This window comes from Anomaloglossus baeobatrachus, chromosome 3, assembly GCF_048569485.1.
Source record: "Anomaloglossus baeobatrachus isolate aAnoBae1 chromosome 3, aAnoBae1.hap1, whole genome shotgun sequence".
In the NCBI taxonomy this organism is placed as follows: Eukaryota; Metazoa; Chordata; class Amphibia; order Anura; family Aromobatidae; genus Anomaloglossus; species Anomaloglossus baeobatrachus.
The window spans coordinates 80,605,098-80,632,059 of NC_134355.1; the positions used below are offsets into that span (position 1 = coordinate 80,605,098).

The 26,962-nt window shown below is 44.4% G+C and overlaps 1 protein-coding gene across 2 annotated transcripts in view; it reads left to right on the forward strand.

The window, feature by feature from the left end:
• The window catches only part of KIF16B (kinesin family member 16B), a 499,368-nt gene that overhangs the window by 16,097 nt on the left and 456,309 nt on the right, over positions 1 to 26,962 (forward strand). For both annotated transcript variants that reach the window (XM_075339277.1, XM_075339278.1), the window contains exon 2: positions 23,450 to 23,519. In XM_075339277.1, the coding sequence (XP_075195392.1) occupies positions 23,450 to 23,519 (70 nt within the window). The remainder of the gene's footprint in view (positions 1 to 23,449; positions 23,520 to 26,962) is intronic.

The following is a 26,962-nucleotide window of genomic DNA, read 5'->3' on the forward strand; positions in this document are numbered from 1 at the left end:
CCACTCAAATGAAGGGGGTATTTGCAGGGGATTGTGTTTTAAAGTTTGTGATGCCACCCGTGGTATGTGGTAATTAGGAGTACCACCACTGCAGTTGGGAGTACCCGGGGGTGATGGAATGGGGCAGCTAGGTGTTAGAACCCTCCCTGGGTAGGGGGGATGCCCCGGGACTCAGTGATGGTGTTTGGGAAGTGAAGGGGTCACTTGCGTACTCAGTCCATTAAGCTGACACCGACAACTGGATAAACCAAAGTTCTGGATACCGCTGCCGCTGAGGGGAACTAGTTTGGGTCGCGTCCGCAATGGTGCTGCCTGGTGATCTGTGACCTGTCTCCTGGCACTAAGTTTTATTCTCTGTTGGTCCCGGTAGTGTGGAACTTGCTGGGTCCTGCTCCCCACTATGGCTAAGTGTGGGAGCTTTATCTCAGGGTTCACGCTTGGGATTTCTTTGACCGTTTTAATGGAGAGTCCTATCCCTCTCATTGCGCTAGTACCCCGATTTTGGAGCGGATGGAGAGCGGATCTTGAAGGCTCCGTTCTCGTCGGGTAAATTGTCAGGTTCATGTACCCCGTCGTGCCCTAGTCCCAGCCTGGTGATGATGCAAGACTGCCGGCTGTCCTCCTCGACAGTTCTGTGTCCTTTGCCACGATCCCCTGCGACCGGGGGTCCAGCTCCTCTAGGCCCAGTCCACCGTCTGCTACCTACATTGCTTCCTAGGAGCCCTGCTCCTGACCTCCTCTCTCCTTCACTTCCAACACACTTCTCTCTACTCCTGACCTCCCCTAAAAAACCCCAAGTGGGCGACCCTATTCCACTCAGGCTGTCCACTGGTGTGTCTGGTGGGTGTGGTGCAGAGTGTACCTAGAATTTGATTAGCTGATGTAGGCAACACCATGTAGTTGGGGACCCGTAACCAAGAAGGAGGCGGATATTGCACGGGAGGGCAGATTACACAATACCTGGTGATGACCTGATAGTCCAGGGGTGTCACAGCACCATGTCAATTCTTTGTTTCTTTTTGTAATGCAGAATTTTTAATGCAGAAATATCTGCCACAAATACGTAGCGTGTGCACATACCCTTAGGCTTCTGTATGTTTTAATGCAGGAATAGGCAGAATAATGTGGTCCTTTGAGTGTACACATTACATAGCTGTGGTCTGAACCTTCCCATACACATCGCTCTCCGGACCTATACATATACATGCGTACCCTGCACAGCCAATCATCCATATGTTCTGAATCCATAAGGAGCAGTGGACTGCTGTCAGTCTGGCGGCAGCTCAGCTCCACTTACAACAAAAAGATTGGACATGTTAAAAATCAAGAACCCAGAATTTTTTTTTTTTTCCCTTGTCATTAGGGAAACTCTCAAACACATTAGCTGGTCATACAGTTTGGCCGCCCTTCAAATAAAGGGGTTGTCTACTAATGGGCAGTCCCTTAAAGGGAATCTGTCAGCAGGTTTTTGCAATTTAATCTGAGAGCAGCATAATATTGGGAAAGGAAGCCACTTACTAGGCTTTGTTTGTAATTTCAGTAGAATCAGTATTTTATCAGCAGGAGATAATCACTAAAGGACTACATATTGCATTTCAGGCAGTCAGGCTAATCGGTGTAACCCTGCCCCCACCGCTGAGTAGCAGATGGCTAGCATCTATTACCATATATCTATGACATAAACAAAGATATCAAAACTACACAAGCAATCCAGTAAGGGATTCATCACCGGAATAAGGATTTCTTGTCGTATATTATGCTGCTCTCAGATTATATAACAATAGCTGCTGACAGATTCTATTTAAAGGGAATCGGTCACCAGGTTTTTGCTCTCCCATCTGAGAGCAGCATAATATAGGGGCAGAGACCCTGATTCCAGCGATGTCACTTACTGAGCTGTTTCCTGCCATTTTGATAAAATCAATGTAGCAGGTATACAGAGCTCATAAATATACTGGACCACCTGGCAGCATGCCAAGTAGTCCTTGAATGGTCTACTGCTGATTAAACAGTGATTTTTATCAAAACTACACTAAGCAGCCCAGGAAGTGACACATCACTGGAATCAAGGTCTCTGCCCCTATATTATGCTGCTCTCAGATTAGGTGTTAAAAACCTGGTGACACTATGGCAGAGTGCCCTAACGGAAGCCTCTCCTCAGTGCAAGACATATGAAAGCCCGGATAGAGTTTGCAAAAAAAACACATGAAGGACTCCAAGACTATGAGAAATAGGATTCTCTGGTCTGATGAGACAAAAATAGAATTCTCACCAAAAAGTTCTAAGTGGTATGTGTCGAGAAAACTAGGCATTGCTCATCATCTGCCCAATACAATACCAACAGTGAAACATGGTGGTGGCAGCATCATGCTATGGGGGTGTTTTTCAGCTGCAGGGACAGGATGACTGGTTGCAATTGAAGGAAAGATGAATGCAGCAAAGTACAGAAATATCCTGGAAGAAAACCTCTTCCAGAGTGTTCTGGACCTCAGACTTGGCCGAAGGTTCACCTTCCAACAAGACAATGACTCTAAGCACACAGCTAAAATAACAAAGGCGTGGCTTCAGAACAACTCTGTGACCATTCTTGAGTGGCCTAGCCTGAGCCCTGACCTAAACCCAATTGAGCATCTTTGGAGAGACCTGACCTAAACCTAATTGAGCATCTCTGGAGAGACCTGAAAATGGCTGTCCACTAACATTCACCATCCAACTTGACAGAACTGGAGAGGATCTGCAAGGAAGAATGGCAGAGGATCCCCAAATCCAGGTGTGAAAAACATGTTGCATTCCCAAGAAGACTCATGTCTGTACCAGCTCAAGAGTGCTTCTACTCAATACTGAGCCAAGGGTCTGAATACTTATGACCATGTGATATTTCACTTTTTGCAAAAATGTCTACATTTCTGGGCTTTTACTGTCAAGATGGGGTGCAGAGTGTACATTGATGAGAAACAAATGAACTTTTTTTGGATTTACCAAATTGCTGCAATGAAACTGAGTAAAAAATGTTAAGGGGTCTGAATACTTTTCGTACCCACAGTACATTCTAATTAAATTGACTACTTGAACTCCTTCACAATATTGGTTAGTGGTGATGCTTTATGTTGTATGTCGTTTTCTTTGTCTGGAGAAGTTGCTGCACAATCGCCCCCTCCTCCATTGAAACCAGGACCAGTTCCCACTCCATGTTGCCGGACAGCCATCCTCTGATTCCCAGATACCTTGGGTTTGGGCTACATAAATCTAGTGTCAGGTTCCCTTTAGACCATTATATATTTTCCTTTTTTACTGATTTGGATTGTCTTTTTCTGTGTCTTAAGGAATCGGATCTCTGACGTTTCTCCAGTAGGACGCTAGACTGCATCTTCGTCTCTTAACATGTCATGGTTTCTCCTGATGAAGTTCGCAGTTGAGCTGCTCACATGTCTTGGTTCATTGCTTCACGGTTTCTCAGAACTGTGAATTAATTTTTGCTGCCACAGTCGGGATGAATGAGTCGTCTTAAGCAAGCCATGTGTATCGAAGATCTTGAAATGACCGTGAAAGGTTGTACAGGTGATGTGCCGTACCTGGCTTTAGCTTAGGCATATTCAATTGAAATGACCCCCAGGTCTGTGATGAATGGCGCCACACATTACTTAGAGCTGACTTTCCACAACCGAGAGATGTCCGTAGTTTTAAATCCTTTATGATTTATTTATAAAGTTGGGTTTTATAATAAATGTCATGTTCTAGACTTCAGAAATGGCTGTACAGCTTGAGAAAATACACTCAGAATTTAATTTGTGCTTCATATATTTATAGCACAGATGGAAATAAGAAACATAGACAATATATACGGATTGAGTCGTCATCTTACTAGCAAGTGTTTTATCTCACTGCAGTGCTGGGATCACATCTACACTGCTCAGTACTGCTTCATAATGTCCTCCATGCTGCTGCTTCTAAACATGCTATGTATAGACTAGAGGGCAGGAATCCAGCATGTCTGTGTGCTGTGTATGGGAGTCTCCACTCACTAGCTCAGAGACAACTGAAAACTAGAGATAGAGCCTTAGGCTCTATGTGCCCATGTTGTGATTTTATGTGCAGGAAATCTGCACACAAAAAAAATGCATGTTTTTGAAGGCCAAAGCTAAAAACGTGCGTTTTTTTTGTTTTTGTTTTTGTTTTATTGTGTTTGCTTGATTTTTCACTTTTTTTTTTTTTTTTGGTGCATTGTTAATCATTACAAGTGTGGGGGGTTCATGTACTGTACCACCGCAATCGACGCTGGGTCTCCAGCTGACGTTACAGCCCCAACCTGGCTCTCTCTGCTTGGAGAGGTGCTTGCGCCGCTCCCAGTAGTTTAACTCTCTGAATGCTGCGATTAATGCAATTGCAGCATTCAGGAGGCAGGAAGAGGAATCGCTTACTTCTCCCTGGTAATCGGTCACTGTAATGCGATCACAAGGACCCGATCACTGCTATGGTAACCCTGAGTTGTCACAATGATGACCCCCGGGTTACTGAGGTACGGATTGCCAGCGTTAACTGCAGTAAGGTCCCGCGGTGAAGACGGTGAGGCCTCCGTGCAGGGAACTCCGGTGACGTCACAAGTAGAGTTGAGCGCGGCTCGAGTCATTTTGGGGGTTGTTCTAGATCGAACTAGAACTCGAGCTTTTTGCTAAAGCTCGATAGTTCTAGATACGTTCGAGAACAGTTCTAGTAGCAAAAAGACAAGCTAATTCCTAGCTGGCTTTCCGCTGTAATAGTGTAAGTCACTCTGTGACTCACAGTATTATGAAATTTCAGTGTATAGTGTGCGGGAACAGCGCATTCAGATCACTGCTGTTTGTATAATTTTTTTTTTTTCTTGTCTTCCTTCCCTAAGCGCGCGCGTGTAGTGGGGCGGGCAGCATGTCAGCCAATCCCAGACACACACACAGCTAAGTGGACTTTTAGCCAGAGACGCAACGGCATGTGTGATAGGATGTCCATGTCACATGTCCCTGCATTATAAAAACGAGTATCTGCCCGTCCGGACGCCATTATCTCTTCTGCGTCTGGGTGTCAGTCACCGCCGGCGTAGCTCCTGTCTCCGATACTGCTGTATACGCTCTATACACAGCGCTATACAGAATAGGGATAGAAGTTTCTTTCAGCCCTTCTAAGGGCTAATACCGGCAGGGTCAGAGCCATAGGTGACAGTCAGGGCAGTGAAAATAGATTTTAACAGCTACACAAGATGACAGCGTGTGTGTAGCTAAGGTCAGGGATTTCCTCGCTGCATTTCCCCATTAGGAGGGATAGTAAGGGAGGCTTCCTTTCCTCTACCCAGACCCACAACCCTGGCACTGTACCATCCTGCCCTTTGCACACTCCAACTCATTGTTACTAAGCCATTATACTAGCAAACACTGAGTAAACTTAGTGGCATCCTAAAAGTGGCTGTTGGACTTCTGTATTGTCCCACTAGTGCAAAGATATTTGCAGCACGTCTGCCTGCATTGCACACTCAAACTCATTGTTACTAAGCCATTATACTAGCAAACACTGCCAGTATAAGGGCCGTAGTTGCATTGTCAGGGATAGTTATTGTTGTTTATTCTGCTGTTAATAAAGTTAGACCACCGCTGCAATCTACACCACCTCTCAATTTTTACTACCACATTCGCAATCAAAATGAGTGGCAAAATGACAGATGCTGGTGGAAAGGGGAAGAGGCGTGTTGGAAAAGGAAAAAAAGGGTTTGTCTGTGGGGAAGGTGGCAAAGCTCCATTAACATCTGCTGAAGATAGACCATCTTCCAGCAAAAGTAAGATGTCTACTACTTACCGTGGACAATCCGATGTGCTCCCTTTTTTACGGACACGAACAACTGGAACAAAGGTAGGTGATGGCCAAAAAAGGAAAATGCTTCAATGGTTCTGAAGTGGTCCAACAAGTGCCCTCTCCGCCACCTCAACTACCGCATCCAAAAAACACCAGTCCTCTGAGTTGTCAGCCCAATCACACTTGCATTCTCACAGCTCTGAAGTCTCCATCCGCCCTGCACAGTATGGTGGAACTGAGATGGCTGAGTCTGCAGAGCTGTTCAGTCACACTATAGCCTGGGAATCAGAGGTCTGCTCCCAAGCTACAGTGAGTACAGACCAGGAAATGGTCTGCAGTGATGCCCAGAACCTTTGTGACTCAGATTCAGGCCGTGATGACCAAGTTTCTGAGCATAATGTTGACCCTTATTCACAAACTGAAACTCCTGTGGTAATAGACAATGAGGAACATACTGATGACGATGAGACGCAGATACCAGATTGGGATGACAACTTAAATATTCGGTCAGGGCAAGAAGAGGCTCGGTCTGAGGGTGAGGGGAGTGCAAACACAACAATTGATGAGGAAGTTCTAGATCCCACCTACTGTCAACCCACAGTCAGGCACTCGAGGAGGTCAACAGAGGCGGTGGAGGAGGATGCAAATGACGACGAAGTTACCTTGTGCCTTCCTGGACAGAGTAGGAGTACTGGTAGCACGTCTACAACTGCATCCTCAGCCACCACTGTGCCTCTGAGCACTAGTCGGGGTGGATCAGCAGGTCGCGTGCCCTCTAAGCCTTGCCTAGCCTGGTCCTTTTTTGACATAGTAAAAGATCGCCCAAATTATGTGATCTGTAAAATTTGTCGTGATTCTGTTAGTAGAGGGCAAAACCTCAGCAGTTTGACAACTTCTTCCATGAATCGTCACATGAATAAATATCATATGTCCCAGTGGGAAGCTCACCGTGCTGCAATGCGTCCTAGCAGAGCGAACTATCCACCGCCTGCCCCTTCCAGTGCATCCGCGCGCTCTTCATCTTCTAGGACTGTGGGGACAGCTGTCACACCAGATTTTCCACGCACAACTTCCACCACTGTAACCGCAACAGGCAGTTTGCTTGGTAGGTCGTCAGTTGGTTTGGAAGGGGAAACAAGTGCGTGTGTACAGCTCTCTCAGACATCGATAGCACCAACGTTGGAGGAAGGCGACATCATGTCTACGCCTGAACTTTCCTCACAAAGCTGCATTTTTCCAGGGACACCCTACTCAACACCGTCTACACACAGCAGCCAGATCTCTGTCCCTCAGATGTGGTCAAATAAAAGGCCATTTCCTGCGACCCATGACAAAGCTAAGAGGTTGACTTTATCCCTCTGTAAGCTCTTGGCTACCGAAATGCTGCCTTTCCGCCTGGTGGACACACAGGATTTTAGAGACCTTATGTCTGTCGCTGTGCCCCAGTACCAGATGCCCAGTCGCCACTACTTCTCTAAGAAAGGTGTGCCCGCGCTACACCAGCATGTCGCACACAACATCACCGCTTCCTTGAGAAACTCTGTGTGTGAACGGGTGCATTTCACCACCGATACTTGGACCAGTAAGCATGGACAGGGACGTTACATGTCACTGACTGGGCACTGGGTAACTATGGTGATAGATGGTGAAGGGTCTGCAGCACAAGTCTTGCCGTCCCCACGACTTGTGTGTCAATCCTCTGTCTGTCCAAGTTCCGCCACTGCTTCTGCCTCCTCCACCTCATCTGGGTCCTCCACCTCCGCCCCAAGCCTGCCTGGTCAGGCCACCAGCGTTCGCACTGCGCAGAAGGAATCACGCACCCCTCATTACTATGCTAGTAGCAGAGCGCAACGGCATCAGGCGGTCTTTAGCTTGACATGTCTTGGGAATAAGAGTCACACAGCGGCTGAGTTGTGGGCAGCTCTTCAGACTGAGTTTAATAAATGGTTGTCTCCACCCAACCTGCAGCCTGGTAAGGCCGTGTGCGACAATGCTGCAAACCTGGGTGCGGCCCTTCGCCTGGGCAAGGTGACACACGTGCCTTGTATGGCTCACGTGTTGAACCTTGTTGTTCAGCAATTTTTAACACACTATCCCGGCCTAGATGGCCTTCTGACCAGGGCACGAAAACTGTCTGCTCACTTCCGCCGTTCAACCGCTGCAGCTGAGCGACTTGCATCGCTCCAGAAGTCTTTCGGCCTGCCGGTTCATCGCCTGAAATGCGATGTGCCGACACGCTGGAATTCGACTCTCCACATGTTACAGTGACTGTGGCAGCACCGCCGAGCCCTGGTGCAATACGTCATGACGTATAGCCTGGGCCAACGAGATGCAGAGGTGGGGCAGATCACCCTGATGGAGTGGTCTCAGATCCTATGATCCCCAGATCCTCCAGAACCTATGCACCCTTCTGCACAGTTTCGACATGGCGACGAATATGTTTAGCGCTGACAATGCCATTATCAGCATGACAATTCCAGTCATTTACATGCTGGAGCACACGCTAAACACTATTGAGTCAGGGGGTGGGACAACAGGAAGGGGAGGAACTACAGGAGGATTCATATGCGCAAGACACCACAACATCACCAAGGTCCAGACGTTCATCATCACCAACGCGGCAGGCATTGGACCATGGGGGACAGGGATCAACAAGGGCGCATGGTAGCAGGCGAAATGTTGAGGAAGGTGCAGGAGAACTTGGAGAAATGGAGGACGAACTGTCCATGGACATGGAAGACTCAGCAGATGAGTGAGACCTTGGTCAAATTTCAGTTGAAAGAGGTTGGGGGGAGATGTCAGAGAAAGAAAGAACGGTTAGCACCTCTATGCCACAAACACAGCGTGGACTTGGTCCGCATGGCTGCGCAAGACACATGAGTGCCTTCTTGCTGCACTACCTCCAACATGACCCTCGTATTGTCAAAATTAGAAGTGATGATGACTACTGGATTGCCACACTATTAGATCCCCGTTACAAGTCCAAATTTTGTGACATAATTCCAGCCATAGAAAGGGACGCATGTATGCAGGAGTATCAGCAGAAGCTGTTACTCGATCTTGGCTCGGCTTTTCCACCAAACAACCGTGGTGCAGGAAGTGATTCTCCCAGTTGTAACTTGACAAACATGGGACGGTCTCGTCATCTTCAACAGTCTACCCGTACCAGTAACACCGTATCTGGTGCTGATAACAGCAATTTTATTGAATCTTTTCATAATTTTTTTAGACCGTCCTTTGCAAGGCCACCAGAGACAACAAGTCTGACACATAGTCAACGGCTGGAGAGGATAATACAGGAGTATCTCCAAATGAACATTGATGCCATGACTTTGCAAATGGAGCCTTGCTCATTTTGGGCTTCAAATCTTGAAAAATGGCCAGAGCTCTCAACTTATGCCTTGGAGATTTTGTCGTGTCCAGCTGCCAGCGTTGCCTCTGAACGTGTCTTCAGTGCTGCTGGGTGTGTGCTGACAGATAAGCGCACGCGTCTGTCCAGTGACAATGTGGACAGACTAACGTTCATCAAAATGAACAAGTCATGGATCCAGAAGGAATTTACTACCCCTGTGTCATCCTGGGGAGAGTAAATGCTTGTGGATTTGGAATGTGCTTGATGCAAATCAAAACATCCTGTTTGCAACTAGGGCACAAGTGCTGCCACTGATGGGTGGGTGTGTGTGGGGCCCAATTTTTGGAAAAAAGGGAGACTCCGCTTGGAGTAACCCTTGCTTACATTGTTTTTAAAAATGATCCAAGATGCACAGAGCTGGGATCAGGAAAGAGTTTGCTACCTACCCCGGTGTCATCCTGGGGATGGTTAATTATGGCGTATTTTTGAATGTGCTTGATGAAAATCTAGCTGTGAAGTGTACAACTAGGGCACAAGTGCTGCCACTGATGGGGTGTCTGTGTGGCCCAATTTTTGGAAAAAAGGGAGACTCCGCTTGGAGTAACCCTTGCGGTGTTTTACATGATTTTAGAAGGGCGTGCCATGCCTATATCTGTGTCCTCCTCTTTTTCCTTGTCCAGCTCTTTTGTTTTCGCATGAGTATATGTCCTTGTCACTTTCCCATGTGTTTGTGTTGTGTAGTGAGTTGTTTGTCACCTTTTGGACACCTTTTGAGGGTGTTTTCTAGGTGTTTTTATGTGTTTGTGATTGCCTGCCATTGTTTCCTATGCGGTTCGTCGAACGTTCGCCGAACTGAACTCGAACGAGACCTCCGTTCGACGAACCGAACTCGAGCCGAACCACGACCGGTTCGCTCATCTCTAGTCACAAGGTGAAAAAAGTTCATGCCGGGAAATCTGCAGGAAACCCTGGTGATCCGCTGGCATGAACTCTATTCACCTTGTGACGTCACTGGAGCTCCCTGCTGCACCAAGGCCTCAGTCTTTACCACAGGACCTTGTTGCAGGGAACTCCAGTGACATAGGTGACCTGGACTGTGAGGCAATACGTACCTTAGTAAAGACCGCGAGATGAGGAAATGGCTGCAGGGAACCCCAGTGAAGTCAAAAAAGTACATTAAAAACACACAAATCACAAAAAAAGCAACATGGGCATTATACATGCGTTTTTTTTCCTGCGTTTTTCACTGACTCCATTGAAGTCAATTGGAGAAAAAAGCAGGAAAAAAAACGCAGGTACAATTGACATGCTGATACTTTTTTCAGCAACAAAAACTGCAAGGAAAAAATAAGCATCGTGTTCTTTTAATAAAAAAAAAAAAAAAGTAGGGAAAAAAGCAACGTGGGCACAAGGCCTAAAGAGGGATCAACTACAAGAAAAAATGTAGTAACATAGTAACATAATGGCTAGAAAATGTTGTTCATCACGTGCACACAGGATAGTTTTTTTTTTGTTTTTTTTTTTTTTTTTTTCTGAACATTCACTTGAAATTTCAAGTTTGCTTTAGTGTTTCAAAATATACCTCATTTAGAGACCAGAAAACGTACAGTGGGTGAAATAAGTATTGAACATGTCACCAACTTTTGAAGTAAATATATTTCTAAAGATGCTATTGACATGAATTCTCACCAGATGTCAGGAACAACCCATCCACTCCACACAGGAAAAAAAAAAATCAAAGCATAGATGTCCATACATTTAGTGATGTGTTGAAAGTATTGAACACTTGAAGAGAGATGGAAAAAGTCATGGAAAGTCATGACACCAGCTGAAATCTCAGTAATCCGAAAGCAATCCTGCCACTTAGTGAAAAATACCAGCTGATGGTTTATAAAAAGGTGTCTCATTACCAAGGTGCCACACAAGAAACATCTCATGATGGGTAAAACCAGTGAGGTGTTTCCAAGACCTTCACAACCTTATTGTTGCAAAATATACTGATGGCATTTTTTTACAGAATCATCAGGTACAATTGTTTTAAAGAAAACAATAAGAAATGCACTCTATTTCCATAGCCTATATTCACACTCGCCACGCAAGACTACATTGCTGAACAAAGAGCATCTTTATGTATTTAAAGTTTGTTCAACAACATTTACACAAGCCTGTGAATACTGGGAGAATACAGTCTGGTCACATGAGACCAAATTTGAACTCTTTGGATGACATAAAACACCATGTTTGGAGGCCAAAAGGCAAATCACCCCCAAAATATTATACCAACAGTAAAGTTTGGAGGTGGGAACATCATGGTGTTGGGTCTGTTTTTTAGTATACGGTACTGGCAAATGTAATGTAATTAAAGGGAGGATGAAAGGAAAAATGTACTGTGACATTATTGATAAAAATCTGCTGCCATCTACCATGATGATGAAGAAGAAACAAAGGGCAGACATTTCAGCAAGAAAATGATCCCAAACACACAGATAAGGAAACCAACAATTGATTTCAGAGAGAGAAAATAAAGCTGCTCGAATGGCCGAGCCAATCACCTGACCTAAATACAATAAAAATCTGTGGAAGGAACTAAAGCTCAGAGTTCATAGGAGTCCATGGGATCTTCAGGATTTGACGAGTGTGTGGAAGAATGGGCCAAAGTCGCACCTGAGCAATGCATGGGTCTAGTTTCTCCATAGAGGAGGCATCTTGAAGGTGTCATCACCAACAAAGGCTTTAGTACGAAGTATTAAATTTCAGTAAGAGTGTTCAATACTTTTTCCCTCTGTTATTACCTCATTATTACATATCACTAAATTTATGGACATCCTATGGTTTGATTTCTTTGCCTGTGTGGACTAGATGGGTTGTTACTGACATCTGGTGAGAAATTCATGTCAATAGCACCTTTTAGAATTATATTTACTTAGAAAATCAGTGGCGTGTTCAATAATTCACCCGCTGAAAATGACCAGAAAAAAAAAAAATTAATAAATTCCTCACCTAGAAAAACTTTTATTCCTATTGCCCTAATGTTCACGCGGTCTTCATTATAGAGCGTAGTAGGGTTTTACTTAGTGTTGCTGGGAAAGTATTTTCCTACCATGGCCTCCAGCTCGAGCATAAATGTTTTACAAGTAGTTCTATCGGTGCCATTCTGCCGCCAGCTTTCATCTAATACTCTGCGGAGCCGCAGTTTTCTTTAGTCGATGCGTGGCTTCTGTTTTTCCGCTGTGATTATGGGACAAACATGAAGGTGTTCTCCAGTGCTCTTGCTTTAGAGTAGCGCCACGCTCTTATCAGCAGTTTTCAGAAGTATCTGGCGGTTAATATAAGCGCGGTGACAGCTGCTCCTCCACGCTGAGGAGCTTTGGTGTCCCAAGATCCTCCCATTTATGACAAGTCCTGGTAAACAAATAACGCAAAGGGAAAACATCTCTCAGTGAACATATGCTGCCTATAAAGCAGGAGTCGCTAGTTCTTTATTAGAAATCACATTAATATGACATCCGGAGAGCGCACCATTGAGGAAAATGCACAGGATGCAAAACTGAATGTCTCCTAATTGGAAGGAGCAGGTGGCTTTAGGTTTAGCTGCGAGGCTTCTTGTGTGGGTCCCGTATGAATACATTGTGCTTTTTCACGTATACTCGTCTCTGATCCGTTTCATATAAACTGCTGAGTGTGCCCACGAACAAGTGCTGCAGCCTGTTCACTGGTTTTTATATACTCTGATTATTTTAGATATTTATTTTGCTTTTTTTACAGCTTATTTTATGTGCCATCATCCACTATTGGATAGTCTTAAGGGTGCTTTACATGCTGCGACATCGCTACCGATATATCGTCGGGGTCACGTTGTTAGTAACGCACATCCGGCGCCAGTAGCGACATCGCAGCATGTGACACCAAGGAGCAACGATCAATGATTGCAAAATCGTCCCAAAACGGGAATCGTTGACATATCGCTCCTTTCCTTAATATCGTTGCTGCTGCAGGTACGATGTTTGTCGTTCCTGCGGCAGCATACATCGCTATGTGTGACACCGCAGGAACAACAAACATCTCCTTACCTCTGTCCACCGGCATTGCGGAAGGAAGGAGGTGGGCGGGATGTTACGTCCCGCTCATCTCCGTCCCTCTGCTTCTATTGGACGGCCGCTTAGTGACGTCGCGGTGACGCCTCACGAACTGCCCCCTTGAAGGAGGGATTGTTCGGCGGTCACAGCGACGTCGCTGACAAGGTATGTACGTGTGACGATAATGTTCGTTACGGCAGCGATCACCAAATGTCACACATACGACGGGGCGGTGCTATCTCGCTCGACATCGCTAGCAATGTCGCATCGTGTAAAGTACCCTTTAGATGCTAATAAAAGTTGTCTGTCAGAAGATATTTGTGCCATGTATGGCCACCCAGTAGCTGTGATTTGAGGGGCCACCTGTCATCATGATATTGTACTATAAATGCATGGTGAATCCTTAAAATCATTGAAATGAAAGAATGAACAGTAGCGATGAGTTCTCATGAGACACCCTGATGGGCTCGACTTACACATCAAGTATAACGGACGTCAATGGTGAACTTCTGGAACATCTTCCTGAAAAATGCTCAAGTTTACCACCGGCTTCCATTATACTCGGTACACGAGTCAAGCCCGTCTGAGTGTCCGACTGCTCGTTACGAGTACTGAGCACCTGAGTATGAGCGTGCTCAGTCATTACTAAAGGACGCAACTGTATATAATACTTAAAGGGAACCTGTCACCACTTTTTTTTGGCTAAAAGCTGCGGCCACCACCACCGGGGTCTTATATACAGCATTCTAACATGCTGTATATAAGAGCCCAGGCCGGGTGTATAACATAAAAAACACTTTAGGTAAGTATTAGAACGGTCGCGTGGTGGGCCTTATGGGCGTCTCCGTTGTCCGGTGCTGGCGCCGCCTCTTTTGGCCATCTTTGTGCTCCTTCTTCTCTAGCCGCAGTGCATGACTGGGCCGACGTCATACACACTCGCCGGCATTCAGGTCCTGAGCAGGCGCACTTTGATCTGCCCTGAGCAGGGCAGATCAAAGTATTGTAGTGCGCCTGCGCAGGACCGGCGAGTGTGTATGACGTAGCCGCTCATATACCTAGGCTTCAGAAAGGGGACGAAGATGGCCGAAAGAGGAGGCGCCGACAGCGAAGACGCCATAAGGCCCACCGTGCGACCGTTAGGTAAGTATTATAAAGTGTTTTTTATGTTTAACCCCCGGCCTGGGCTCTTATATACAGCATGTTAGAATGCTGTAGATAAGAGCCCAGTGGTGGTGGCCGCACCTTATAGGCCAAAAAAGTGGCAACAGGTTCCCTTTTAATATGACATACTTATATGTTCAAAGGCACCTTTTTAAAGGAGTTGTCCACTATTCGGACAATGCCTTCTCAATACCTATGTTTTTTTTCCCCAATAAAATAACTACACTTATACTCCGGCCTTTCCTGTGGTGTCAACACTGTATCTCCCGGGGATCGGGTGACATTGTCACGCAATCCCTGCACCAATCAGAGCTGACTTCACTCTCCACTCCATCTGACAAACCGCATAAATTCGGAGGAAGTAAGAGCAGCATTTCTCAATTCCTCCAGATGTGAATTTCCAAAGAAGGATGTTTGAAACCAGCACGGAGTGGCCCCAGGGTTTGCATGACATAACCATTTCATATGATCCCCTGAAGGGGGCAGTGGATACCCCTTTGGTGCCATTCCCAAGGTGTGTGTGTGTGTGTGTGTGTGTGTGTGTGTGTGTGTGTGTGTGTGTGTGTGTGATTATTTTACAGGGGGAAAACCTAGGAATTGAGAAGGGGTTGTCCGAGTATGAAAAACTTCTTTAAGGACACCTTTGACGTGGGGGGTAATCATGGTTGCATATTAGTTTACAAACCTTGAGTTACTGGTTAAATGGCATTAAAGGGATTGTACGGTACCTAACATGTCCTTTCTAAATATCTACTTCACTTCCCGGCAGTATTATGGGGCAATGCTGCAGTTACTACAGTTTCTTGCCACCCTCAGAAGATGTTCTGGATCCATGGTGATAGAAGCTGTGAGAGAGGCACGTGACCCACAACTTCTGTGAACAAGACATTGTCATGGGAGGAGATAGAAGCAGTGAATGTCAACATCACTAACCAGCACCACCCCCTGATGACAGTTGGTTTGAGGGTGGTGTTAGAAGCTGTTTGGTGGCACGGATGTAACTCACTGCTTCTATCTTGAACCCGTGATGACATAATCTTGTTTTACAGTTATAAGCTGTGGAGGCGTAGATAGAAACAGAGTGCGGGTGCTGCACTTACCTCTCCCACAGCTTCTATCACCAAGGATTGAGGACGTTTTAAGAGAGCGATGATGCAAGAAACTCCTAGTAAGTAATTGCAGCACCGATATTTACTGACGTCATATTCCAGTTGGGTCTATGGCCGCTGTGGGGAAAGTGAGTGCAGCTCCAGCTTCCTGTGATGTTCTGTTTGAGACTCTTCTCAAACAAAACATCACAGGAAGTGAAGTTAAAAACACACCTTTAGGGAGAGGGGAAAGGTATTTTTATAATAAAGCTAATTACAAAAGTGGTTAAGGTGTAAATGGAGATATTTAGAAGAAACATTTTAGGTACCACTACATTTCCATTTGTAATCTTTGTTCTATAATTAATTTTCAGTGTCTTATACAATTTGCAGCCTGATTAAAGTTTTAGCTTTTTCTTTTGTGGGAGTGTCCCTACCTGTAATACAGGCTGCATGTGCGGTCTGTGTGTATGCAGGGTGCTGCTATCTTCACTTGCTTTCATGTATTATCACTTTTTCAGTACTGAAATTTCCTCGCCATGTTCTTTTCTCCTCTCCAATGACATTACAGATGTGATTGATTGAGTTTAAAGTTTGGAGACACTGCAGGCCATGGTAGAACGTTAAGGCCACACAGGCGTCTCATGGTAGCATGAGCAGCTTGGGGTCTGGCTTAGTAAAACTCCACCACCTGGGGGACACTTTACTCTCCCATGTGAAGGTCTCTTTGTGGTGTTGCCCACTTGGTCTGCAAACCATCACAAGGTATTATTGGATCCAAGAGAAAAGCGGGACTCATCGCTGAAAAGTATAGTCTTCCATTCTACCCTTCATTGCCGTCTTGCTCTGCACCATGATGGCCTTTGAGAGCGTTGGTGTGGTCAAGTGGAGGTCCGCATCGTATCCCAATGAGTAAATAAAGAACTTGCAGACTCCATCATGGTGCTCCATCATTAAAGAGTGCATGCTCCCTCGGCTTTTAGAAGATCTACCATGTATAGTTCTTGTTTATAGAGAGCAGATCATTTCTCTCAGGCCTCCAGATTTTTTGATAACAGCGTTGTGTTGTCCATGCAACCAAATACAGTACATTATGTGTGTAAGATGGCCACGGCTGAATCCTTTTAAAGGGGTTAACAAGAAAAATATTATAAAACTAAGCTTTAAAATGAAAGTTATGTAGTCTAGTTATGGTGGGAGGCCTGACCTCCACGCTCCACTCTAGTCCCCGTTTTGGCGGCTCCACTTCCGGTTCTCTGCGCGTCACAGTAGAGGGTTTCCTGTGTCCGTTTGTGGCCAGTAATGTATGAAGGGGCTAGTTGACTGATTATTTCAATAGCAGCCAGCCCCCTTATACAGTACATGCATTGTCCAAAACAACCACAGGACAGTAAACTGGCGCGGGTACCTGACAATCGGGGCACTTGCATCATTTTGTAACCATCACTAGGCAAGAAGGTCTGGGGTACATATTGCTCCTGTCCTGCCACCAAGAAGAGGTTCTTGCGCTCACAACAGTCTAATGTGGCCATACTCTGTCAGGCTTCAATCTCATACGGAAGTGTACAAAGATTTTTTTTTTTCCTTACTAGGGTAGCAGGTCTGTGCGATACCGGACAGTACAGGGGTGGTACTTGGGGGTTAAGCCATCTCTATGCTCTTGTATTGTCAGCGCTGGATACACTTCCCACAACTGCTCTCTGTAATCACACTGTAGAGATAGTGACGGCCATAACACATTAATGAGCCCCTGATCATGGTATACAGAGAAGCCGGCTTATACATAGGCACGGTTGAGTGGCCCGTTATATTGCAAGGCAATAAAAATACTAATAGTTGTTTAGTTAAGTAAATCTAAGGCAATTATTAGCCATATCTATGCTGTAAAGCCCTATCAGTGTACTCTGTACAACGTACATTGCTCCGTGCACAGAGCTCACCCACAAGCTAAGCAGTGTAGCGTTGTAACCAATCCGTCGGGGGTCTTGGCCCCTGGTCCCCATCTTTGTAATGCCTTGCTATTGATGGTTTTCCTTGTGGAAAGTGCTGGCATTGCATCGGTATCTAATGCGGGGAAAATAACCGACCCCACTGACTTTTATAGGAGCTGCGCTCAGCCTTCCGCTTCTTTATCAACAAGCCCAACCATAGTTACCGCCAGAATTAGGATTACGGCTCGGGGTACAATACATAACGTACTGCGGGATCCTTACAAGTACTTTGTGTGTATGGGATATATAATATAAAGTATGCTTAAAGGGATTAAGTCACCAGGTTTATGCGTCCCAATACGATGGCAGCATGACATGAGGACAGAGACCTTGATTCCAGCGCTGTCCCTTACAAAGTTTCTTGCTGTATGTTGTCCAAAGAAGCAAGATATAAAGATGTGGTGTAAACGGTCTAGTGTCGGACATACCATTGGTGCAACCAGTGAAGCTACAAAGTGGCCCAAGAGGTACACTGTATGATCTATCGTGCAATTTCAATAGCGATCTGTCGTTTGTGCGTCACGGGCAATTAGTTGCCTGTGACGCACAAAGTCGTTAACCCCCGTCACACGCACTTAACTGCTGTGCGACGTCGCTGTGGGCGGCGAACATCCTCTTCCTGAATGGGGAGGGACGTTCGGCGTCACAGTGACGTCACACAGCGGCCGGCCAATAGAAGCGGAGATGAGCGGGACGTAAACATCCCGCCCACCTCCTTCCTTCCGCATAGCCGACGGGTGCCGCGGGACGGAGGTAAGCTGCTGTTCATTGTTCCCGGGGTGTCACACGGAGCGGCGTGTGCTACCCCGGAAACTATGAGCAACCGGTGCCATTTTAATTAAACGAGATTATGAAACCGAGCGACGGGTACACGACTCACAATTTGTGAGGGATACTGCGTCGCTCGGAGGTGTTACACAGCCCGACGTCGTAAGCGATGCCAGATGTGCGTCACAAAAACCGTGACCCCGATCTATCGCACGATAGATCGTCTCGTGTAAAGCACCCTTAAGGGGGGCTACTACCACCTCCAAAGCAGCAAGTGGCTTCCTTCAAAGACACATTCATGGACTACAAAGGGCCCGTATACTGTTCTTGCACAAGGACCCTCTTCTCTCTGTGTCCACCTTTTGGTGAGGTCAATAGATGTTCAGCCAAAATTTTGCATTGAAACATATATTTGATTTGCGGTCACTGTGAAGCTGTAGGGATTGCATGCTTTATATAATGGAAGACTAAACGCAAATGCACAAGATTTCCCTGCACTTGTTCCCCAAATTCCTATTTTGTGTCCTATTACATATGAAAAATACATAAATAGTTATCCTCTTTGTCTCAGGAGCTTCGCCTGTGTCTGGCTGTGAAACAACTGACTTCAGCAGAGGTCTTCCTCCTGTCCTCTGTCTGCAGGGGTACAAAGTATAAGCTGGTTGGGGCGGCGCCATCTGGCTGAAGATAAGTCGGATCAGTAGGAGGTTAACCCCTGTGTTCTCTGTAGGGTTTCCACAAGAATTTCTATTTCAGGATCTCAGAAAATTCTGCAGGAAAAAAATATACTGCACGAGAGCCTAGAACAGGAGTCTGCTTGTGGTCTATGTTGCAGAAGTTTATGCTCCGCATGCGGCACAGCCCTTGTTTCTATATTAATCAAAAGCTACATATTAACAGCTAAATGGGATCCGGTCTATTGATCTGAAGTTTGTTTTTCTCTCATTTGTATGACGGAGGGCTATTGGCCTTATCCGATCTATATTAGGCTGCTTTCACACTTGAGTTGTTTTGCATCAGTCACAATCCGTCACCTTGAGGAATTACGGTATCTTGCCAAATATTTTGTACATATCCGTGTTTTCCCCATAGGCTTCTATTAGCAACGGATTGGGACTGATGGCCCTGTGTTGCATCCGCGTGTGACGGATCGTTTGTTTACTGACTGACTGTCAGGCGGGAGCAACGCAGCATGTAGCGTTCTCTTGTGTGTGACGGTTCGTGTTTTTTTTTTTTTTTTTTTTTACCGTGAGCATGCGCACAGAAAAACCATGATCACTGTAAATTCAGTTCCAGCGGCTGGCTGCCGGTAAAACGGTAACCCCCCCTCAAAAAAAAAAACGGATCTTTTTTTTTTTTTTTTTTTGCAACATCAGTCACATCAGTTGGGCCACTATCTGCAACGCATCCGTTGCATCAGTCACACAACTGATTGTGACGGATGCAAGACGCAAGTGTGAACTTAGCCTTACTGTAGCTGTAATGATCGCTCAGATGTTTTATGAGGATTATGTAGTATAAGTGACTCCGATGTGTTGTTTTTTTTTTTTGTTTTTTTTTGTAAAACTTTTTTAATTTGACGTGAGCCTAACAGGTATGTCTGCACAGTGTTGGATTGGCATACCTAGGGCCACCTATTATGATTGACTTTAGGTACCCACTATTCAGCTATGTGTTTACCATTATACATTCATAAATTTACTTATGCTTCTATTCTCATCAGCACAAGGAAGTACAAGAAGCAATGGGATGAAACTAAAAGGAAGGAGATTCAGATTAGACATTAGGAAAAACTTTGACAATGAGGGCAGTCGGGGAGTGGAACTTGTGGCCACAGGAGGCAGTGAGGGCAGTCAGGGAGTGGAACAGGCGACCACAGGAGGAAGTGAGAGCAGTCAGGGAGTGGAACTTGTGGCCACAGGAGGCAGTGAGGGCAGTCAGGGAGTGGAACAGGCGACCATAGGAGGAAGTGAGAGCAGTCAGGGAGTGGAACTTGTGGCCACAGGAGGCAGTGAGGGCAGTCAGGGAGTGGAACAGGCGACCACAGGAGGAAGTGAGAGCAGTCAGGGAGTGGAACTTGTGGCCACAGGAGGCAGTGAGGGCAGTCAGGGAGTGGAACTTGTGGCCACAGGAGGCAGTGAGGGCAGTCAGGGAGTGGAACTTGTGGCCACAGGAGGCAGTGAGGGCAGTCAGGGAGTGGAACAGGCGACCACAGGAGGAAGTGAGAGCAGTCAGGGAGTGGAACAGGCAACCACGAGAGGCGGTGAGGGCAGTCAGGGAGTGGAACAGGCGGCCACGGGAGGTGGTGAGGGCAGTCAGGGAGTGGAACAGGCAGCTACGGGAGGGGATGAGGGTTGTCAGGGAGTAGAACAGGCGGCCACGGGAGGTGGTGAGGGCAGTAAGGGAGTGGAACAGGCTAACATGGGAGGTAGTGAGCTCTCCGTCAATGAAAATCTTCAAGTGGAAACTGGATAAACATATAGCTGGGATGATTTAGGAAAGCCTGCACTCACAGGGGGTTGGACCCGATGTCTCTTGATGTCCCTTCCAACTCTACCATTCTATAATTCTATACTTGTATATAGTAATTCACTGGGTAATTTGTTAAAGAAATGACTTCTGTACTACGGCCCACCGGGAAATTCTCCTGTTCTCCAGTGGGCCAGTCCGAGCCTGTCTCTGTATGAACCCATCCAAATTTCAAGTACAACTCCAGCTTGGGCTACTTTCACACTTGCGTTGGATGGCTTCCATAGCATTGCGTTGTGTGACGGATCGTACAAAACAACGGAAAGCTTTTTTTTTTTTCTTTACTTTTTACCGGCAGCATACTATTGTGAACGATCAGCTTATCACTCTCAATAGCCGGCGGCCGGTCGCTCAGCTGAGCGCTCTCACATGCCGGCAGCCGGGCGCTCAGCTGAGAGCTCTCACATGACGGCGGCCGGTCGCTCAGCTGGAGCGCTCTCACATGCCGGCGGCCGGTCGCTCTCACATGCAAACGGGCGGGCGCTTAGCTGAGCGCTCTCACATGCTGGCGGGGGGCACTCAGCTGAACGTTCGGCCACCAAAAGACAAAATAAAGTTTTTGTGATTTTTTTTTTTTTTTTTTTAAAAAAAAAAAAAGAGCATGCGCAGTGGAATCCTACGGATTGCGCTGCTCAAAAAAAGTTACATGCTGCGCTTATTCCGCCCGACGCAGCGTTAAAATAACGCTGCGTCGTCCAGCGGATGCAACGCTGACGCTTGCGTTACAGTGCGTCGTCAATACAAGTCTATTGAGAATAGCGTAGTGCGTTAACGGACTGCGCTATTCTCCATAGTGACGGACTGCGCTGAACGTAAGTGCGAAAGTAGCCTTATGTTGTTATTGAGCTGTGGTTAATTATGAACCTTTGAGCAGATCTGCATTGCTGTAACCTTTCCTGTATAAGCAGTCACATAGTCACCAATCACTGCTTACGACCGCCCAGAGGACTCTTAGGCGCAGAATGAGCCGGGAATTCGGTGAATAAGATACAAATTATACTGAATCTTTTCTTACAAAAGAATATGTCTGTTCTGTAACCATGTGACAGGTTGCCTTTGAAACCTTGCAGGACTAACCATGAGACCATACAGTGCAGGGTCAATGCAGATAATTGCAGCCTGGGTGACCTGATTACAAAATTAATGCACTTTTAAAAAGGTTTTTTTTCCATTTTATTGTTTATTTTTTCCTAACAAATGGCGCACGGGTTGGTAAATTTTAAGCATCTGTAATTATTTTGTCTTGTTTTGCACTTTTTAAAGCAAAATGCATGAACTTTTGAATATGTTGCACTTCAGTCTTCAACTGCGCAATAATACCGGACAACAATTGTGCAAAAGTTGTGCGATATTTCTAAAAAAAAAAAAAAAAAAAAAGTCATAAGTGATCAATTAAGCTAAAACATCTGGATGTGGAAAACTGCCCACTTTGTACCCAAAACACATGTTTAATCAATGAATGAAATTAAAATGCAACATTCATTATTAGAACCTGATTCATCAAAATCGGTGATTTTTAAACCAGTCTTGAGATGGCGCGTGTTGGAGACAGATGGCCCTGTCCCGTTAACAGGTGCATGACCCTTTGTGAATCAGGAACCTCTGATAAGTAATGTGCACCTCTAAAAAACAAACAAACAAAATTCTTACTCCAGTCATAGACTGGAGTAAGATTTCTCGTTTAAGGAACGCCACAGCTCTTCATGAATTAGACAAGCTGCGGCACCACATCCTAAAATGGAAATTGGACAATCTCTTTAAGGCCTCTTAATGACGTTTTGCATGGACCGTGTTGAAGGTGCGTATGGCCCTCCATGTTCGGTGATTTTGGGACAGGGGTGTTCTCCATGTGAGATCAGTGATAGCGCATGGAGAGAAGGAACTTTTTACTCACCTGTCCCTGGCGCTGCTGTTTCCGAGTCCGCAGTGCAGTGAATATTCATGAGTATTATGAGCGAGCCTGGAAGCAAGTGACAGCAGCACCGAAGACAGCAGGTCTGGAGACAGACGAGTATAGAAAATCATTTTATTTCAAGGACACATGCTTTTTCGGTTACATGTCACATGGATCACATCACTTTGTGGTCCATGTGACATCAGCGCTGCCGGAGAATAACGGATATGTCACGCGTCCGTGAGAAAAAACGGATGTGTGCGCAGACCCATTGATTGTTAATGGGTCTGCATATGTCCGTGTCTCCAGTACGTATGAAAATGGACATCATACATACCACAATCCCGAATGTGTGAAGGGGCCTAATGCAGTAACTGAGGAGAGAAGTAGCGGTAAGTATGTACACAAAATGATAGGATAATCTACAGAGTTGTATCTTAGGAGGGGGGGAGAAAAGTTACAAAGTTTTGAGTCCATTTTCTTCCCTTGACACAGGCGGAGTTCCCATTTAATGCATCGCATTATTCGTTTTTTGGCTCTATCTCTGGTAGCTGTACTTACCTTGGGGAAATCACTGCACATAAGAATCACATCTTCTCGATATGCCGGACTCACAAGTTATGCTACCTTTGTGTATATATCACATAATATACAATTATTAAATGTACTTTGTTTGCTATACTTGTATGACTGAGCCTGAAGATTTTATATGCAAACATTTTCAAAGAAAACTATGTTATCGCTCTTAACACGTTCTTTTATGTGCTCTTTAGGGAGAAGGATCTGGAGGCTAAATTTATTATTGAAATGGAAGGCAAGAAAACAACGATTACCAATATAAAGGCGAGTGTGATGCAATGTTTATTCTTGATGAATGTGGCAGTTTTAGCGATACCCAGAGGTTTCATCTACCGAGAAGTTAATATGCTGTAATATGCCTCTATGCCTTTTTTATTATGATGACGTTCAGGCTAGGTGGAATTAATAAGTGCATATAATGGCCTTCAGCATAATAATATGGTTTGGCTTTTCTGTTATTGTCAGAGAACAGCTGTGGATGTGTAAAGTATATATACAAGATGTATTGGAGTCGGGGATCTGTAATCAAGGGGTTAACAGACCGCAGCTTCTCATAATAGCTTACAGAAATATCAGAAAATGACCTACTGTTTTTAAATCTGGTGTATGTGTAATATAATACACATATACTCCATATAATACTGTATGTATAGTGAAAAATGCAAATATATATATATATATATATATATATATATGAGAGAGATTATCTCTCTATCTCTCTATAGCTCTATCTCTCTCTCTCTCTCTCTCTCTCTCTCTCTCTCTCTCTCTATATATATATATATATATATATATATATATATATATATATATATATATATATATATATATATATATATATATATATATATATATATATATATATAATATATAATATATAATTTATTTATTTATTACAGTTAGGTCCAGAAATATTTGGACAGTGACACAAGTTTTGTTATTTTGGCTGTTTACAAAAACATGTTCAGGAATACAATTATATATATAATATGGGCTGAAAGTGCACACTCCCAGCTGCAATATGAGAGTTTTCACATCCAAATCGGAGAAAGGGTTTAGGAATCATAGCTCTGTAATGCATAGCCTCCTCTTTTTCAAGGGACCAAAAGTAATAGGACAAGGGACTCTAAGGGCTGCAATTAACTCTGAAGGCGTCTCCCTCGTTAACCTGTAATCAATGAAGTAGTTAAAAGGTCTGGGGTTGATTACAGGTGTGTGGTTTTGCATTTGGAAGTTGTTGCTGTGACCAGACAACATGCGGTCTAAGGAACTCTCAATTGAGGTGAAGCAGCACATCCTGAGGCTGAAAAAATCCATCAGAGCGATAGCAGACATGCTTGGAGTAGCAAAATCAACAGTCGGGTACATTCTGAGAAAAAATGAATTGACTGGTGAGCTTGGGAACTCAAAAAGGCCTGGGCGTCCACGGATGACAACAGTGGTGGATGATCGCCGCATACTTTCTTTGGTGAAGAAGAACTAGTTCACAACATCAACTGAAGTCCAGAACACTCTCAGTGAAGTAGGTGTATCTGTCTCTAAGTCAACAGTAAAGAGAAGACTCCATGAAAGTAAATACAAAGGGTTCACATCTAGATGCAAACCATTCATCAATTCCAAAAATAGACAGGCCAGAGTTAAATTTGCTGAAAAACACCTCATGAAGCCAGCTCAGTTCTGGAAAAGTATTCTATGGACAGATGAGACAAAGATCAACCTGTACCAGAATGATGGGAAGAAAAAAGTTTAGAGAAGAAAGGGAACGGCACATGATCCAAGGCACACCACATCCTCTGTAAAACATGGTGGAGGCAACGTGATGGCATGGGCATGCATGGCTTTCAATGGCACTGGGTCACTTGTGTTTATTGATGACATAACAGCAGACAAGAGTAGCCGGATGAATTCTGAAGTGTACCGGGATATACTTTCAGCCCAGATTCAGCCAAATGCCGCAAAGTTGATCGGACGGCGCTTCATAGTACAGATGGACAATGACCCCAAGCATACAGCCAAAGCTACCCAGGAGTTCATGAGTGCAAAAAAGTGGAACATTCTGCAATGGCCAAGTCAATCACCAGATCTTAACCCAATTGAGCATGCATTTCACTTGCTCAAATCCAGACTTAAGACTGAAAGACCCACAAACAAGCAAGACCTGAAGGCTGCGGCTGTAAAGGCCTGGCAAAGCATTAAGAAGGAGGAAACCCAGCGTTTGGTGATGTCCATGGGTTCCAGACTTAAGGCAGTGATTGCCTCCAAAGGATTCGCAACAAAATATTGAAAATAAAAATATTTTGTTTGGGTTTGGTTTATTTGTCCAATTACTTTTGACCTCCTAAAATGTGGAGTGTTTGTAAAGAAATGTGTACAATTCCTACAATTTCTATCAGATATTTTTGTTCAAACCTTCAAATTAAACGTTACAATCTGCACTTGAATTCTGTTGTAGAGATTTCATTTCAAATCCAATGTGGTGGCATGCAGAGCCCAACTCGCGAAAATTGTGTCACTGTCCAAATATTTCTGGACCTAACTGTAATATATATATATATATATATATATATATATATATATATATATATATATATATATATATATATATATATATATATATATATATATATATATATATATATATGTATGTGTGTGTATATGTATGTATGTGTATGTGTATATGTATGTATGTATATATATAATATATAATATATATATAATATATATGTGTATGTGTATATATGTATGTATATATATAATATATATGTGTATGTGTGTGTGTGTATGTATATATATATATATATATATGCACATACACTCTCTCTCTCTCTCTCACTCTCTGTGTATATCTATATATATATATATATATATATATATATATATATATATATATATATATATATATATATATATATATATATACATACATTATATATATATGAATATACATATATATATATATATATATATATATATATATATATATATATAATATAATTATAATATGAGAGAGAGATATATTTATACATACATACAGTCATGGCCAAAAGTTTTGAGAATGCTACAAATATTAATTTTTACAAAGTCTACTGCTTAAGTTTTTCTAATGGCAATTTGCATATACTCCAGAATGTCATAAAGAGTGATCAGCGTAACAGCAATTACTTGCAAAGTCAATATTGGCTAAGAAAATGAACTTCAACCCCCAAAACACATTTCAACATCATTGCATTCCTGCCTTAAAAGGAGCAGCTAACATTGTTTTAGTGATTGTTCGCCAACCCTGTCCTCATCAACACCCACACCTGTGTTAATGGAACAATCAGTCATGATTAAGTAAGAATGACACCACTGGACACTTTAAAAGGAGGCTGGTGCTTGGTATCATTGTTTCTCTTCAGTTAACCATGGTTATCTCTAAAGAAACACGTGCAGTCATCATTGCTCTGCACAAAAATGGCCTAACAGGGAAGAGTATCGCAGCTACAAAGATTGCACCTCAGTCAACAATCTATTGCATCATCAAGAACTTCAAGGAGAGAGCTTCCATTGTTGCCAAAAAGGCTCCAGGGCGCCCAAGAAGGACCAGCAAACGCCAGGACCGTATCTTAAAACTGTTTCAGCTGCGGGATTGGACTACCAGCAGTGCCGAGCTAGCTCAGCAATGGCAGCAATGGCAGCAGGCTGGTGTGAGTGCTTCTGCATGCACT